This window comes from Somniosus microcephalus, unplaced genomic scaffold (genome assembly GCF_052327205.1).
Source record: "Somniosus microcephalus isolate GS21.2 unplaced genomic scaffold, FLI_Smic_1.0 unresolved_chr1, whole genome shotgun sequence".
In the NCBI taxonomy this organism is placed as follows: Eukaryota; Metazoa; Chordata; class Chondrichthyes; order Squaliformes; family Somniosidae; genus Somniosus; species Somniosus microcephalus.
In genome coordinates this window covers 60838698-60855443 of record NW_028225179.1, presented here as the reverse complement: position 1 = coordinate 60855443, position 16746 = coordinate 60838698, and the positions used below count along the sequence as shown (strand labels likewise).

The 16746-nt window shown below is 47.2% G+C and overlaps 1 protein-coding gene across 8 annotated transcripts in view; it reads left to right on the top strand.

The window, feature by feature from the left end:
• The window catches only part of LOC147095387 (uncharacterized), a 68281-nt gene extending 56096 nt beyond the window's left edge, over positions 1-12185 (top strand). For 4 of the 8 annotated variants that reach the window (XR_015074794.1, XM_085974578.1, XM_085974580.1 and 1 more), the window contains 2 exons: positions 8737-8863; positions 11890-12185. Coding sequence is in view for 3 of the 8 variants with exons in the window: in XM_085974580.1 (XP_085830706.1) it covers positions 8737-8847 (111 nt within the window). In the remaining 5 variants the exon portion in view is untranslated. Of the gene's footprint in view, positions 1-4197; positions 4601-8736; positions 8864-8947; positions 9106-11889 lie in introns of all 8 variants that reach the window. The other 4 variants (XR_015074793.1, XR_015074792.1, XR_015074796.1 and 1 more) reach the window with 3 other exon arrangements.
• The last annotated feature ends 4561 nt before the right edge of the window (positions 12186-16746 follow it).

The window sequence follows — 16746 nt, the reverse complement described above, 5'->3', positions numbered from 1 at the left end:
CTGGGTTAGTACTGATTTTACCACTGGCCACACGGGACTGTTGGAGGCAGAGTGTGTCTTAATTAACACCCCTCGTTTTTCTAATTGTTCGATTATAGGCAAGATGGCGGCGGGGCTTATAGGGTACTGTTTTGTGGAAGGTGGCGGCTTCCCTGTGAATGTTACGGGGTCTATCCATAGGGTTCCGCACTCATATTTATCTCACGCCCAAATAGGATGGTCCTTCAGTCCCCACTCGTCCTTACTATTCTCTTTCACAGCTCTTATCCTGCCGGGGCTGTTTTGGATCGTCCAGCCTATGTCTCCATTCCCAGTGAAGTGTAGGCTAAAGTCTAGCTTTGTCAATATGTCCAAGCCTATGATGGGGGCGGTGACGGGTCCAATCGATATATGTTCCCTTGTTTCATGGGGGCCGAAACACACGGTCATTTTGTGGGTTCTATGTAAGATGATGTCTTCTCCACTGGCCCCTAAGGCTTTCTCAGTTTTCCCATCTAGCGGGCAGTCTTGGGCATATTGTGTGGGGAAGACCGTCAATTCTGCTCCTGTGTCCAATAGGCAGTCTACTTTCAGTGGGGGTGAGTTATCTGTTTTTCCCACCAACAAAGTCATATAGAGGCCGTCCCTGGCTTGGGTGATTAAAGCTCTCAGTTGCCAAGGTACCTCTACCTTTGGGGGTTCGTTGGTGGGGTCTATTGGTTTTTTGCTTGCTGTCGGGCCATGCTATCGAAGGTTTCCCTTCCGGTGGAGTTTGAGTTCCGGTACATTTCTACCATCGCCATCTCTCCAGGGCTAAAGGTCGGTGGGGAGGGGGTAATTGTCTGGGTGTCATACAGGCCGGCCGCGCCCAGGGTCTGCCACAGATTCGTGCCGGGTTGATTATCTGGGACTGCCTGTCCTTGCCATTGTCCTCCCCCACCTCTTCCTCCGTTATTGCTTCTTCCTCTACCCCTGTTGCCCACTCGGCATGTTCTAGCCCAGTGTCCCTCTTTCCCACATTTGTAGCACGTGCCTGGTTTCTTATCTGGGTTTCCCGAGGGGGGTGCAGAGCTTGCTCGCTCTGGGGGGTTTAGTTTCATAACTCGGAGATTGGCACAGTGTTCTCTATCCTGGGTTACGGCTTGTTGGGTCAGGTTCGCAAAAGAAACTGCGCTTGTTTTCCAGTTTGCCATTGTTAATTTTGCCAGGTCAGGTCTCAAACCATTCATAAATGCGTTTTTCAATGGTTCATGGGTGCAGGCATCCACCTCTGCTTCGGTATTCTGTCCCATGCCAGAGTACTCTACCCACTGGTTAGCGAAACGAACGGCGAAGTCATTGGGGTCTTCTTTTTCTTTTTGGACACAGGAGGCTATTTTGGACCAGTCTGGATTGGTCGGGCCCCTTTCCTGTTGCCAATTTCTAATGGCCGTCCACCCTTCTGTCATATCGGCTTCTGATTCTATCATAGCTAGGTCAGGGGGGACTATTAGGACTGGTGGAGCTGGAGGTGGTACGGCAGGGAGTGCGGCTCCGGCAGCTGGAGGTGGGTTGGCTGCTTGATGCGCTGCTAATGCCGCTTGGTGTGCTTGTCTGGCTGCGTTAAGTAGGGCGTTTGCTCGCCGGATGACGGGCATATTTACTATTGCCGTCAGGGCGGCCGACTCTCTTGCGCTAACTACTACTGCTATAACCTGGCATCCATCAAATGGGTGCAGGTTATAGATTCTTTTTCGTTCCAAGAACTGCCAGGCTTTTACTCCGATTTTCTTTGGGTGCGGCATATCAGTTGCCCATTGATCTATATCTTTTGGATTGGCCGGGTAATAGGTATAAATTCGGAGATTTCGGCCGCCTACTTCATGTTTTTGTAACCTGATGGGGGCAAGGCGTGGGGGTGGTTTCTCGGTTATATCTTCTTCGTCTGATGAGTCCGTAAGAGGAGTATTTATTTTAGCAATATGGGCTTCATTTGATCGGGGTTGAGGCGTGGGCTGTTCATATGCCGGAGGGGCTGTAGGGGTGGCTGCAGGATAGGTAGGGTACAAGGGCGTCGGGGTAATCGTCACCACTTTTGGGCTTTTCCTGTGTGCCTCCCTTTCCTTCTTGATTTTTGCCTTCCACTTTTCTGCTCTTTCGTTTGCTTTTTCAAGGCATTTTTGGTGTTTCTCTAACTCGGTTTTGTATTTTGTTATTTGTTCATGGAGAGCTGTTTTTTGTTCTTTTTCTTTGGCCTCTGCCGCCTTCCGAGTTATTTCTCCTCTCTGCCTACACTCTTTAAAGGTGGCCAATACCCAGCCCGTTTTTCTTTTCCCTCCTTTCATACGGGTGGTCTTGCCCCATGCTATTTTTATATCATCAAGGGACCATTGTCCTTTTGAGGTACCAAATTTTTGTTCGATATTATATTCATGTTGTAGGACATCGAATGTACTTTCTATATACTGTTTAAGTTGGGTTACTATTTCTTCTAACGTGGTTTCGGGAGGGGCTTTGCCTCCTTTTTCCGTCGTTGGTTTTTTACTTGGTTCTGTCATGTTGCCACAGGTCGTAGACTTGCGAATAAGTTTATCGATAGATCAGAGTCCCGGACTCTGTCGCGTGCTAGCAATGGGACACTGTGCTCTGTTAACCGCCAGCCAGAGGGTACGCTACCCGGTTGGTTCGTTCAATAAAGATCGCAGAGACGGTGCAAAAAGGGCACAATAAATCATAGTGCTTACCTTTTTCCTCTTTCTTGATGTCTTGCGATCCTGCCGACTACGCCAAGTTGTTAGAACCGGGTTTTCCGGGTCCTCGTCTTGAGTTCCGTAGTACGAAGAATGATTTCAGGCTCGAGGGTTCGGAGAGTTAAAACAACATTTTATTACTTCCAACTGTTAGTAGTGGTCACAAAGTATATTGAGGTCTTTTACAGTACATTCGTGTCCCGAGAGTCACAGCGGGTTAGGCACGTGTTGCCAGCATTTACATCCCCGGGAGGTGTCTGACTCTCTTGATGATCCACACGTCTTCTGGCTAAGAGCGAATACTGGTAGGGAAGCCCCTTTTATACAGTGGGACAAGGGTCATTACATCACTTCCCTGGCAACAAGCGTTCTCCAATGGGGATCACTTAAGCCCTTTCAGTTTGGCCATGATCTGGTCTTCAGTCTGGCGGGCAAGTCCTGACTTGTCTCACTGCTGCATATGCCTTCCTGATGTACCGGATCGTGATTGACTAGCTATTGTGCGGTGCCCAATCATCTTCTAGCTAGCAGTTAAGCCCTTTCAGTGACCTTTATTGCTTGTTAACACTTGGCCGCAGGCTGGGGCAGGTGTCTCTCTTTTCTGCTAGCTTTGCACTTTGCAAAGCTGGGGCTGCTCTTTAATCTAATCTAGACTTTCCTTGTGCGAAGCCATTTTTGTAAGCCAATTCATCGTCCATTTTATTCACATTTCCACAGTATGGACACCAAAACTGTACGCAGTATTCCAGGTGTGGTCTCACCAATACCTTGTACAACTGAAGCAATACCTCCCTATTTTTATATTCTATCCCCCTAGCAATGAAAGCCAACATTCCATTGGCCTTCTTAATCACTTGCTGCACCTGCATACTAACCTTTTGAGTTTCGTGCACCAGGACCCCAGATCCCTTTGTACTTCAGTACTTTCCAGTTTCTTGCCATTAAGATAATAACTTGCTGTACGATTTTTCCTCCCAAAGTGCATAACCTCACACTTTCCAGTATTGTATTCCATCTGCCAAATCTCTGCCCACTTACTTAGCCTGTCTATGTCCCCTTGAAGGTTTTTTATGTCCTCCTCACTCACTACTTTCCCCCCCATCTTAGTATCATCTGCAAACTTTGAGATGTTACACTCGGTCCCCTCCTCCAAATCGTTAATATAGATTGTAAAGAGTTGGGGACCCAGCACTGACCCCTGCGGAACACCACTAGTTACTGATTGCCAGTCTGAGAATGAACCATTTATCCCAACTCTCTGCCTTCTGTTAGATAGCCAATCCTCTATCCATGCCAGAATATTACCCCCAATCCCGTGATTTTTTATCTTAAGCAATAATCTTTTGTGTGGCACCTTGTCAAATGCCTTTTGGAAGTCTAAATACACTACGTCCACTGGTTCCCCTTTATCCACTGTGCTGTCTCTCCCTCTAACATAACCTTACTGTATGTACATAACCCACTTATATATGTATAACTTACCTGTTAGGGCCATTGCCCCTTTAAGACGCGCCCGAGCGTGATGACGTAACGTGACGTGCGTCAGGCGGCTGCCGGCCCGACCCGGCTCTCCAGAAAGGCTGCCGGCACAGCCCGGCCCAGCATCTTCGGCCGCATCGATCAGCCGCCGGGAGCGCCGCTATCTTCCGCTCCCGCGGCAAGCACCGGCCCAGCCTGGCCTACAGCTCCTGCTCCCGACTTAGGACCCAACGGCCAGCGACGCAACTACCGGCAAACGCGACGACGTCACGACCCCGAGCGTGATGAGGTCACCACGCTCCCCACGGCACTGCAAGTTCATTCCTCGTGGAGCTGCCGCCGGAACAAGACCTGCGCCACGGTGCTCCTCGGTTGTATTGTCCCCACGCTTCAGTCTTGGAAATTGTTTGTCTGTGAGTATTTAGAATGCCATAGACGATTAGCGTACACTGCATGTTGTAGAAAATGTTTAGTTGTAACTTTTTCTGTCTAGCTGGTTAACTAGCAGCCGTATTTGATACACTATGTACAGGGCTAATTTAAAGAGAATGCCTTCCAGCTTGCTAAATGTAATTCGTTGCCAGATGTACTGTGTTGTCCAGGCGTACCTAAATTTGTGTATACATGTCAATTATGCGTCTGTATACTAACGTGTCCTTCCATTTCTGTGTTGTATTTCAGTTTTACAATAAGAATCTTTCAGTAAAGCGTTACAAGAAAAGTCAAGCCTTGTGAATTTATTGGAAGATATCGAGTTGTTCGCTATCTGTCTAGCTCTGCATAGGATCGCGTTGCGAGGGCAGAACATCCACCCTATATGTTACTTCCTCAAAGAACTCCAGCAAATTTGTCAAACATGACTTCCCCTTCATAAAACCATGCTGACTTTGTCCTATTAAATTATGATTATCCAAATGTCCTGTTACTGTCTCCTTAATAATGGACTCCAAAATTTTACCTACCACAGATATTAGGCTAACCGGTCTATAATTTCCAGCCTTCTGTCTACTGCCCTTTTTAAATAAGGGTGTTACATTAGCAGTTTTCCAGTCTGCCGGGACCATTGCCGAGTCCATGGAGTTTTGGAAAATTATTACCAATGCATCCACAATCCCTACCGCCACTTCCCTCAAGACCCTAGGATGTAAGCCATCAGGTCCAGGTGATTTATCCGCCTTGAGTCCCATTATTTTACCGAGTACCACTTCCTTAGTGATTTTGATCGTGTTTAGCTCCTCCCCCCCCCCTTTAGCCCCCTGTTTGTCCAGTGTTGGGATATTCTTAGTGTCTTCTACTGTAAAGACTGATGTATTGATAGAGACCTTTATGGGTGTTGATCGTAAGGTAATGTTTCGAAGCTTCTTCTACCTCCATTTGCAAGTACGCCTGGGCTAGATCAATTTTGGTGAAGCGTTTACCACCAGATAGCGAGGCAAAAATATCCTCAATTCGTGGAAGTGGATATTGCACCGTGTGAAGGACTGGGTTCACTGTCACCTTAAAATCCCCACCGATGCAGATCTTCTTTGGTTCCCCAGGCGTATTACTCAGCGACCTCTTCATTACAGGGACGATGGGTGTAGCCCACTCGCTCCAGCCCACTTTGGACAGTACTCCTGAACGTCCCAACCCTTCCAGCTCTGCTTCAACCGCTGGTCTGATCGCATAAGGAACTGGTCTGGCCTTCAGAAACTTTGGGCTTGCATTATCCTCTATTTTAATTGTTGCTGTTATTCCTTTTAGCGTTCCTAGTCTCTCCTGGAACACTTCTTTTGCGTCAGTTAGCATTTTTGACAGTCGTCCAGGTGTGATGTCGTCATCCTTTTTGGCCTCCACCTTCAGTGCCTGTATGGAATGCCAATGTAAATGTATCTTCCAGATCCACTCACGTCCTAGCAGTGGTGGTCCTCCATTTGGCAATACATATATATCCATTTTAGGTATTTCCTGACCTTTATATGTCACTTTCACCCTTATTTTTCCTTTGGGGTAGACTTTTTGCCCCGTATACGTCTTCAAGACAATCTCTGTAGCTTTCAAGGGTATGTGTGAAAATAGCCGCTTGTAGTCTCTTTGATTTATGACTGTTAGAGCTGACCCTGTGTCCAATTCCATTTCCACTTGGACTCCGTCTATCTTGAGTGTAACCCAGATAGTCTGGTGATCCTCTATTTCGGTTACATTATGTAGTTTCAGACAACCCAGCTCCTTGCTTCCGGAGTCTGTGTCACTTTTCTGTTTGTCTGAACCACTGTCCATCACCTGGTGTACCTTTTTGTACTTCTCCTGTGGAGATTTCTTACTGTTGGTTTTCTTCCCAGACCTGCAGACTCTTGCTATGTGTCCTGCTTTCCCACACTGTCTGCACACTTGGTCCTTGAACCAACAATCTTTCTGGTCATGTGTTGTTCTGCCGCAGTGATAGCACTTCCCTGTTCCACAGGTCATTTCGTTGGTGCCGTATTCTTGCAGTCTCCGTTGTATCTCTGCAGCGCCCCTTGCGGCTGCTTCATGTGATGCTGCCATACTGAAAGCTTTGTCCAGCGTAAGGTCCTTTTCTGATGGAAGCCGTTTCTGGGTTCCTTCACTTTGTAGCCCACACACAAACTTGTCCCTTAACGTGTCTGTTAGACCCGCTCCAAACTGGCAGTATTTCGATAGCTTGCGCAGTTCCGTTAGGCACTCCGCATTGCTTTCGTCTTTGTGTTGGTTCCTTTTATGGAACTTAAATTGTTCTGCTATCAGCAGTGGTGTGGGGTTTAAGTGGTCCTGTAGGATTTCTACTATGCTTTCAAAATTCTTTTTTACCGGCTTCTCTGGGGTTATTAGATTTTGCAGTAACCCATAAGTTTTTGCACCCATGGAATTTAACAGAACCAGTGCTTTATTAGCATCTGGCACTTCATTCGCCCTGTAGTACACCTCAATACGTTCCACATATGTCGCCCAATCTTCGACTTCATTGTCGAACGTAGAGATACTGCCACTCTTCGGCATCCTTGGTTGTGCGTTAACTATCACCAATGGCGCCTCCCGCGCTTCCCCTTCTTCTCCGCTGGCACAAAATGGCGTCTCCCGCGCTTTCCTTCCTTCCCGCGCTCGCCCGTCTTCTCCGCTGCGGCTTCGCAAAATGGCGTCTCCCGCGCTCTCCCTGCTTCTCCGCAGCTCAATGGCGTCCCCCGCGCTCTCCCTGCTTCTCCGCGGCTCAATGGCGTCTCCCCTTGCTTCGCCCCGTGGACCCTGATCAGCCCGTGATCCCTGGCTGTGCTCTGCGCGTTCTTCTCTTGGTATTTGTCGACGCCGCTCAGTCTAGAACCCGGCTGTTTCTTACCCTCTCTCCAGTTTTGCAGTATTTTTCCACGACGCCGCTCGGTGATCAACCCCCGGCTGCGCCCTGCTCGCTTCACCCTTTTTCTTACCCCGTCGATGCTGCCCGGCTCTCTCTCTGCCGTCGGTCGGCTACAGCCGTCTCTGCTCGGGAAGGGTATGCTCAGGACCTGTCGTCGGTCTCTTAGTGCTCGTTGTGGCTGGGGAACCAAGCCCGGCTCTCCACAGCCTCCCCAACAAAGTTGGACCTCTGCCTGACTGCTGGGCGGTTGCTCGCGGTCGACGCCCGTGTTCCTGGACTCTACTTTTTTTTTGTTTAATGTTGCAGGTAGATTCGCATCAACACTCGTCGCCACTGTTAGATCCATGGTTCAGTGGATAAAGAATTACACGGATGCTGTACATAAACAAACAACAGGTCTTTACTGGAGGAGGGTCATCTCTAGACTGGAGTACAGAGGCATGCGCACAGCTTATATACCGGTGTGGTTACTGCCGGTACTACAATATACAGGAGCTGTAAAAAGTAGTTCTGACTTAAAGCACATACACTACACTCACCATTTAGAGACACATGTATGTGTCTGCGAGTGTGTGCCTGTCTGTCAGTTGGTCTGTTTGGCTATACGTCTGTGTTTAAATGTCTGTGTGAGTCTGTGTTTCTGTGGGTGTGTTACTGTTTTTTTATGTGTGTGTCTGTGTTTAATGTCTGTGTGTGTGGCGTGTGCTGTGATCCCCTTCCCCTTGGTCCATTCCTTTCTAAATACTATGCAGTACCAATGTGTCTGGGCCAATCACCTCCGTAGAAAGAGCCGAATTTTCTGTTTCAATTGTTGCAAGCTGATTCATTTGATTCTGGTATTTAACAGCAGTAAACAACTCCTGCAAACCCTCAGCAACTGAATCTCTATTTGGAATAGTTTACCAGTCCTGGCGGCTGCTCCACTTCGCCCTACGTATCTGTCGGCCCCATTATCCTTCCCCGGTGGGTTCGGAGGTTGCAGACCGACAGTGAAAGATCCAGTGATGGATTCCCACCAGCCCGAGCTCTCCACCTTCTCACTGAATGAAAGCTTCCTTCACGGGAAGCAGATTCTGTTTGATTGTTTGGGTCCTGTACCCCCTGACCCTGTGTTACTGCTGTCACAATAATGGGCTGTACTCAGAAATAAAACTTACTGCATTGTTCACAGCTTCAAATCCGTGTCTTGTTTCTCTTTAGGATCAGTCTGTCCGAGGGCAAGGGATTCGGTGGTGGAATGAGTCTGGGAGAAGATTTGGAAATCGCAGGAAATGGGAAGAGAAAACCGCTGCAGTGAATCTCTGTGCCTAATAACACGTTCAGAAAGGTACTGAGAAAAGACAGGTGTCGCAGAGTGTCAGCACTCTGACCGTTCGGGGTTCAAGATTTCTCACTTGAACGTTTTCTTCAGGCAGATTGGTAATAGACATCCATTGCATCAGAGATATGGAGATCGAGCTTTTAACAAGGTTTTTGACAAGCAGACCGGTTAGAAAAGCAAAAGCCCATGGGATCGAAGGGAAAGTGGCAAGTTGGATCCAAAATTGGCTCAGAGGCAGGAAACAAAAGGTAATGGTCGACGGGTGTTTTTGTGACTGGAAGCTGTTTCCAGTGGAGGTCCGCAGGGCTCAGTACTGGGTCCCTTGTTTTTTGTGGTATATATCAATGATTTATAATTCAATGTAGAGGCATGATTCAGATGTTTGCAGATGATACAAAAATTGGCCGTGTGGTTGATAGAGAGGAAGAAAGCTGTAGAGAGCAGGAAGATATTAATGGATTGGTCTGGAGGACAGAAGAGTGGCAAATGGAAATCACTCTGGAGAAGTGTGAGCTAATGCATTTGGGGAGGTTTAACAAGGCAAGGGAATAATCAATAAATGGTAGGATACTGAAGTGTAGAGCAGCAGAAAGTCCTTGGAGCGCATGTCCACAGATCCTTGAAGGTGGCAGGTCAAGCAGATAAGGTCGTTAAGGCATACGGGATACTTTGCTTTTAGCCGTGGCAGACAATATGAGAGCAGGGGGGTTATGCTTGAACTGTATAAAACTGTAGTTGGGCCACAGCTAGAGTACTGCGTGCAGTTCTGGTCGTCACATTACAGGAAGTATGTGATTGTACAGAGGAGATTTACGAGGATATTGCCAGGACTGGATAATTTTAGCTATGAGGAAAGATTGGATAGGCTGTGGCTGTTTACGTTGGAACAGAGGAGGCTGTGGGAAGATTTAATTGAGGTGTGTAAAATTATGAGGGCCCTAGATAAAGTGGATAGGAAGGACCTATTTCTCTTAGCAGAATGGTCAACAACCAGGGGGCATAGATTTAAAGTAATTGATATAAGAATTCGAGGGGAGCTGAGAACTTTTTTAACCCAGAGGGCGGTTGGGGTCTTGAACTCACTGCCTGAAAGGGTGGTGGAGGCAGAAACCCTCATCACATTTAAAATGTACTTGGATATGTATGTAAAGTGCCGTAACCTACAAGGCCTCAGACCAAGAGCTGGAAAGTGAGATTAGGCTGGATGGCTCTTTTTTAGCCGACGTGGACACAGTGTACTGAATGGTGTCCTTCTGCGCCGTAAACTTCTATGATTGCATGATAATACTGAGAGGTTTTAATGGGTTAAATGTCCTGTTTCTGTACCTGACGCATCATGACAGCTGAGCTCATGAGTTAAGACCTGGAGTTGGGCCCAAACACATAGCCTTGCCTTCTGAAAGATAGAGAACTGCCAACTGATCCACGTCGCACAGAAAGGAAACACCTTTTCCCAGGATATCTCCAGAGAGCAGAGCCACTCCCCGTGTGTGTGATTATAAATGCAGCAAATTCTGAGTCCGGATTCAGAACATTTCCACTCCAGCCACCTGAACCTGACTGAGGAATTCTGCAGAAGATGATGAAAGTTCTGCTCTTGGTTGTTGGATTGCTGCTGCTGACTCAGTCCAGCCCTGCTATAACTTCTCAACGCAGGTCACTTAGACAAAGTAATTTTCTCCGATCTTCCAGCAGCCAGTGTTCAGGCAGCTTTATTTTTTAAACTATTGTATTCTCTGTTTGAACGTCATGGTTTGATTGCTTGAGTGAAGGTTATTGTGAGATTGTAAGAAAGTCTGAATAATTTAATCTGAACCATTTCCTCCGGTAAATCGCCCGATTGTTCAGCGGGTACCTCAGTGGGTCGAGGGAATGGCGGGTGTTTGCTGATCCAAACAGACCAGCAATAAAAGCACAAATTACTGGCCGGTGCCGAGTGGGCGGATCTCAGCCAGAGCATTGACCCGGTTGGGAGATTCTGTAATTGGCCTCAGTACGCAGGTACTGCGGAGGGGAAACTCCCAGTTGTTGCTCCCGATCACTGCTACCCGCTGCAAAGTGTGCGAGTGCGGACCCTGTGAGGACTGGAGCGGGAGATCCTTCAGTCCCTTTCCCCCACACTCACTGTCCAGTCTCAGATGAAGAATGGTGAATTGGGAGCGATGCTGGAGGTGCCTGTGGAACCGGTCCCTAGACATGAGTCGGGTTTTCATAACATGAGGGCAGGGAATGGGATCAAAATGGTTTCAAAGCAGGTTTATTTAATTGGAATAATTATGCAGCCTTCACACGGACTAAGTAGAGGAGGCAAGCGGTGAAATGATCAATTGTCAGTAGCTGGGTGTCGGTTTGGCCCAGTTGGGAGTTGAGTGAACAAGTTGTGGGTTGACGCCCCAGTCCAGTACATACAGCCCAGCACTGGGGGAGTGCTGCACTGTTGGAGGTGTCATGTTGTGGATGAAACGTTAAACGGAGACCCTGTCTACCTGTTCATGGGGCAGGAAACATCTGGTGACATTATTTGAAGAGCTGGGAGTTTTCCCGGTGTCTTGGACCGACATCACTCTCTCAACCAACATGAGTAGAGACTCCCCATCCTGTCCAATCTCATTTGCTGTTTGTGGGACTTTGCTGTCAGCTAATTGGCTGCCGCGTTTCCTACAAAACAGTGTCGGCACTTCAGAAACAATCCATGGTCTGTGAAACTCTTTGGGCCCTTCTGGTGCCGGGAAAGGTTCTATATCAATGTCAGATCTTTCCTCTCTGTGTCTCTGGTCTCAGATAGCAGGTGTGGTGGGCTCCATTCTGAGGAAATCCCCTTGGGCTGCCCTTCAGGACAAAGAGTGAGTCTGTACAGGTTGGGGGAGGGGGAGCGGTGTGGAGTTTCATTAAGTATAAAAGAGTTAAGTTTCATGTGTGGTCCAGAGTCAGTCTTAGTAACACTGACAGACTCGGCTTCATGTTTCGTCATTGTTCTCCCTCCCTCTGTGTACAGGACCATCAATCAATTCATTCTTCATTTTGGATTTTAGTGTTCTGCAGCAAGCTTGGAGGAGTGTGTCGTGTGGGCAGCTGTAGGACAGGCGAGGTGCCTTTCCCGATAATGATCTGCTTCCCTCGGCAATGCTGCGTATCGCCACACTGAATGATCCAGTGATGGATTCCCACCAGCCCGAGCTCTCCACGTTCTCACTGAATGAAACCTTCCTTCACGCGAAGCAGGCTCTGTTTGATTGTTTAGGTCCTGTAACCCCTGACCCTGTATTACTGCTGTCAGAATAATGGGCTGCATTCATAAATAAAACTTACTGCATTGTTCACAGCTTCACATCTGTGTCTTGTTTCTCTTTATGATCAGTGTGTCCGAGGACAAGGGGTTCGGGGTGGAATGCGGCTGGGAGAAGATTTGGGAATTGCAGGAAATGGGAAGAGGAAACCGCTGCAGGCAATCTCTGCAAGTGTCTAATAACACATTCCAAAAGTTACTCAAATAAGACAGGTGCCCCGAGTGTCAGCACTCTGACCGTTCAGGGTTCAGAATATCTCAGTTGAATGGGTTTCTTCAGGCAGATTGGAAGCGGACATACTTTGCATCAGACCCACAGACTGAGGGGACAGTGCAGAGGGAGCTTTACTCTCTATCTAACCTGTGCTATACCTGCCCTGGGAGTGTTTGATGGGACAGTGTAGAGCAGGGGTGGGCTATTATTTGGGCTGGAGCGCTGGTTAACAAGTTTTGTTGAGCTGTTGAGGGCCGCACACCAATGTTCCCCCGAAGGTGCGCGGCCACGTGCAGGCCGCTGGAAGAGAAATGGCAAATTTAAAGGGACTGCGCACATAAAAATAATTAGAGGGAACATTGCCGCACAAATAAAATGAATTGCGTTCACCACAGCTACCATTAAAATTCCTCCTGGCATTTATTGTATAAAAACTCATGTCGTTTGCACACTGACTAAATAACAACACTTATTAACAGGCTAACCAACATGATGCAGGTTCACGAGCCACTTTGAAAAGTGCTGTCTGTTTATTCCAAATGGTCTCAATTCATTCTTATAATGGCAAATGAGAGATCGACTCTGCTTCCACTGGCGATTATAACCATGGTATAAGGCCCAATCAAGGATAAAGTCATTGATACAACCTTTAAAAACTGCACATGAAAGTGCTACTTTGATGATTTTGAAACCTCGCAGAGAAATAATTAGGTGACTCAGAAAATGATTTAATCCACAAATTGCGGCCCAGGTCAGCCCTCAAATTGGGCTTGTTCATTGTCAACGTGCGATCACTCCTGAGAAAAGCCAAGACGCCGATAGAGTTTGTGGATTTTCACTTGAGAATGGCCACAAATAATGCACCATTATAATGTACATTTCATCCCCGAGTGCTATTTATTACTGGGACTGGCCAACGACATCAATCTCTACAGCTCTCTCTCTCTCTCTCTCTCTCTCTCTCTCTCACTCACTGTCTCACTTTCTGTCTCTCTCTGCCCCCCCTTTCTCTACATAGGATGCACAGCACAGAAACAGGCCATTCGACCCAACCAGCCGTGCTGGCATTTATGCTGCACTCGAGCCTCCTCCCGCTGTTCCTCATCTAACTCTATCAACATAACCCTCTATTCCCTTCTCTCTCATCGGCTTATCTACCCTCCGCTTAAATACACCGATACTATTCGCTTCAACCACTCCCTGTGGTAGCGAGTTCCACATTCTCACCACCCTCTTTAGCTATCTCACTTTCTCTCTTCCTGCCCCTCTCTCTCTCTCTGTCCCACCTTTCTCTCACCCACTCATTCTTTCTCTGTCCTCTATCTCTGTCTTTCTGTGTCTTTCTCTTTTTGTCTCCCGCCAATCTCCATCTCTCTGTCACTATCCCGCGCTCTTTCCATCTTGTCTGTGTCTCTCTCTTTCTATCTGTCTCTATTTTTCACCCCATCAGTCTCTCGCTCTTTTTCCTTCTGTATTTCTTTCTGTATCTCTCCCTGCCTTTCTCTCTCTGCTGTGATTCTTTCTCTCTCTTGCTCTGTTTCTCTCTGTTCTCTGTCTTGCTCCCCTTCTCTCTTTTCTCTCACTGTCTCTTTCTTACATTCTGTCTCTTTCTCACTCTCTCTTTATATTTCCCTCTCATTCTCTGTCTGTCCCTCTGCTTTACTCTCTTTCTCTGTCTCACTTTCTCTATCTCTGTCTTTCTTCCCCCTTTCTGTCTCTCTCCTTTCTATATTTTCCTCTCTCTCGCATTCCTTCTCTGTCTCTGTCTCTTTTTCTGTAACTGTTACTGTTTGTCTCACTGTCTTTCTGCCCATCTCTCTCCCTTTCTTCCATCTCACTCTGACCTCTATCTCTGTTTCTCGGTGTCTCTTTGTGTATCTCTGACTCTCTCCCTCTTGTCTCTGTCTCTCTCTCACTATCCTTCTGTCCCTCCATCTTGTCTGTCTCTCTCACTATCCCTATGTCCCTCTGTCCCTTCATCTTGTCTATCTTTCTCTCCCTCTTGCCTCTGTCTCTCCCTTCGTCTCTTTCCTTCTGTATCTCTGCTTCATTATCTTGCTCTTATTTTGTTCTCACCCTGTCTCTCTATCACTGTCTGTCTTTGCCACCCTCTCTCTGTCACTCTCTCTAAGTCTCTGCCACTATCTCTCCCTCTTCTCTCTCAGCTCTCTGATTCTATTTCTGCTCCAACTCTTTGTTTCTCTCTCTTTCTCTCCCCTTATGTCACTCTGTCTCACTCTCTTTCACATTCTCTTGATTTCTCTCTTTCTGACTCACTGCCTCGGTCTCTCTCCCCGTCTCTGTTTCTCTCTCTATCTCTCTCCTCTGTCTCTTTCTCTGTCTTTATCTGTCTCTGTTTTTATGTCTCTCACTCCTCCACTCTCTCTCTGTCTCCCTCTCTGTCTCTTTCTATCTCTTCTGGTCAGCAGTGCTCCCTGCTGGTAGGTGCTGACACTGAGTGTCTGGGCTGACACAGGAGATCAGACCCTTGGGGTGAGGTTCCAGTGATGCAGCCTGGGTCTGTGGATCCCGACCCTCAGCGATAATCTGTACCTGCGGAGGATGAGGGGGGAGAAAGAAAGGGGAGCTCAATGTAAATTAATCAGTAATGTTACCAGAGTTACTGTTAAATGGGGAGGGTCAATGCTGGCTGCATTTCAGCAACAGGCCTGCAGGGGGAGTGGGGATGTTTTATGTAATGGTGCCACCTCCTGGTAGCAGGGAGTATTACACCTCTATTCCAAGAATGATACAGCACAGGAGGAGGCTATTCGGCCCATCATGCCTGTGCCGGCTCTTTGAAAGAGCTCTCCAATTAGTCCTACTCCCCTGTTATTTCTTCAAAGCCATGCAAGTTTCTCCCCTTTCAAGTATTTATCCAATTCCCTTTTGTAAGTTGCTATTGAATCTACTTCCACAGCCCTTTCAGATAGTGTATTCCAGATCATATTAACCCGCTGTATAAAAAACAATTCTCATCATCTCCCTGTTATTGGAGGGAGTGAAGATTGAATCCCCATTTTAAAGTCATCCATTCTCTCCTTTTCCAATTGAACCGGTCAGTGTCCCGTGACCTTGAATCTGGGCATATAAAGAGGAAGAAGCACAGGAACAAGTATTTTGAAATGCGATGATATTGATCGATAGGCACATGCTGGTTGAAATGATGGATATGGTGTGTAAATGGGGCAGCTTTCAATTACAAGAAAGCTACTTTAAATAGGCACAAGCTGCTTTAATAGATACAGGGTTTAAAATTATTCATCCACTGTTTAATGTTATGCCTTAGATTATATACATGTAGCTTGGATTTATATTTCTAATGTTGTGAGTTATGGATAGGCCAATTTGTTCATACTTAATGTTTTAAGTTATATAAATGCTGATTTGAAGTATATACATATAAAACGTTATGCTGTGGATACTTAATTGAACTCTTGCATTGGTATACATACCTATCAACAACATCAGCTTGCATTTATATAGCACCTTTAATGTAGTAAAACATCAAAAATGCATCACAGGAGCGATTATCAAACAAAATTTAACACCAAGCCACATACTGAGATATTAGAACAGGTGACCAGAAGCTTGTTCAAAGAGGCAGGTTTTGAGGAGCATCTTAATGGCCCATATTTAAGTCACAATTGACATATATGACTGTCCATGTAAAACTACCCCTCCTCATCCTTCTCGACCTGTCTGCAGCCTTTGACATGGTTGACCACTCCATCCTCCTCCAACGGCTCTCCTCCGTCATCCAGCCGAGTGTGGCTGCACTCACCTGGTTCCATTCTTATCTATCTAACCATAACCAGAGAATCGCCTGCAATGGCTTCTATTCCTGCCCCCACTGTTACCTCTCTGTCCCCTAAGGATCTATCCTTGGCCCCCTCATATTTCTCATCATCATGCTGCCACTCAGCGACACCATCTGAAAACACAGCAACAGTTTCCACGTGTACACTGATGACACCCAGCTCTACCTCTCCACCACTTCCCTCGACCCCTCCACTGTCTCTAAATTGTCACACTGCTTGTCCGACATCCAGTACTGTATGAGGCAGACATTTTGTCCAACTAAATATTGGGAAGACCGAAGCCATTTTCTTCAGTCCCAACCACACACTCCGTTCCCTCTCCCTGGTCCCTGTCTGAGGCTGAACAATACCGTTCACAACGTTGGTATCCCATTTGACACACAGATGATCTTCCGACCACATATCCACTCCATCACCAAGACCGCCTATTTCCAGCTATGTAACATCGCCCAACTCTGCCCCTGCTTCTGCTCGTCTACTGCTGTAACCCGCATTCGCTGCTGCAACCTCATCCATGCCTTTGTCACCCCTAGTCTCGACTGTTCCAGTGCTATCCTGGCCAGCCTCC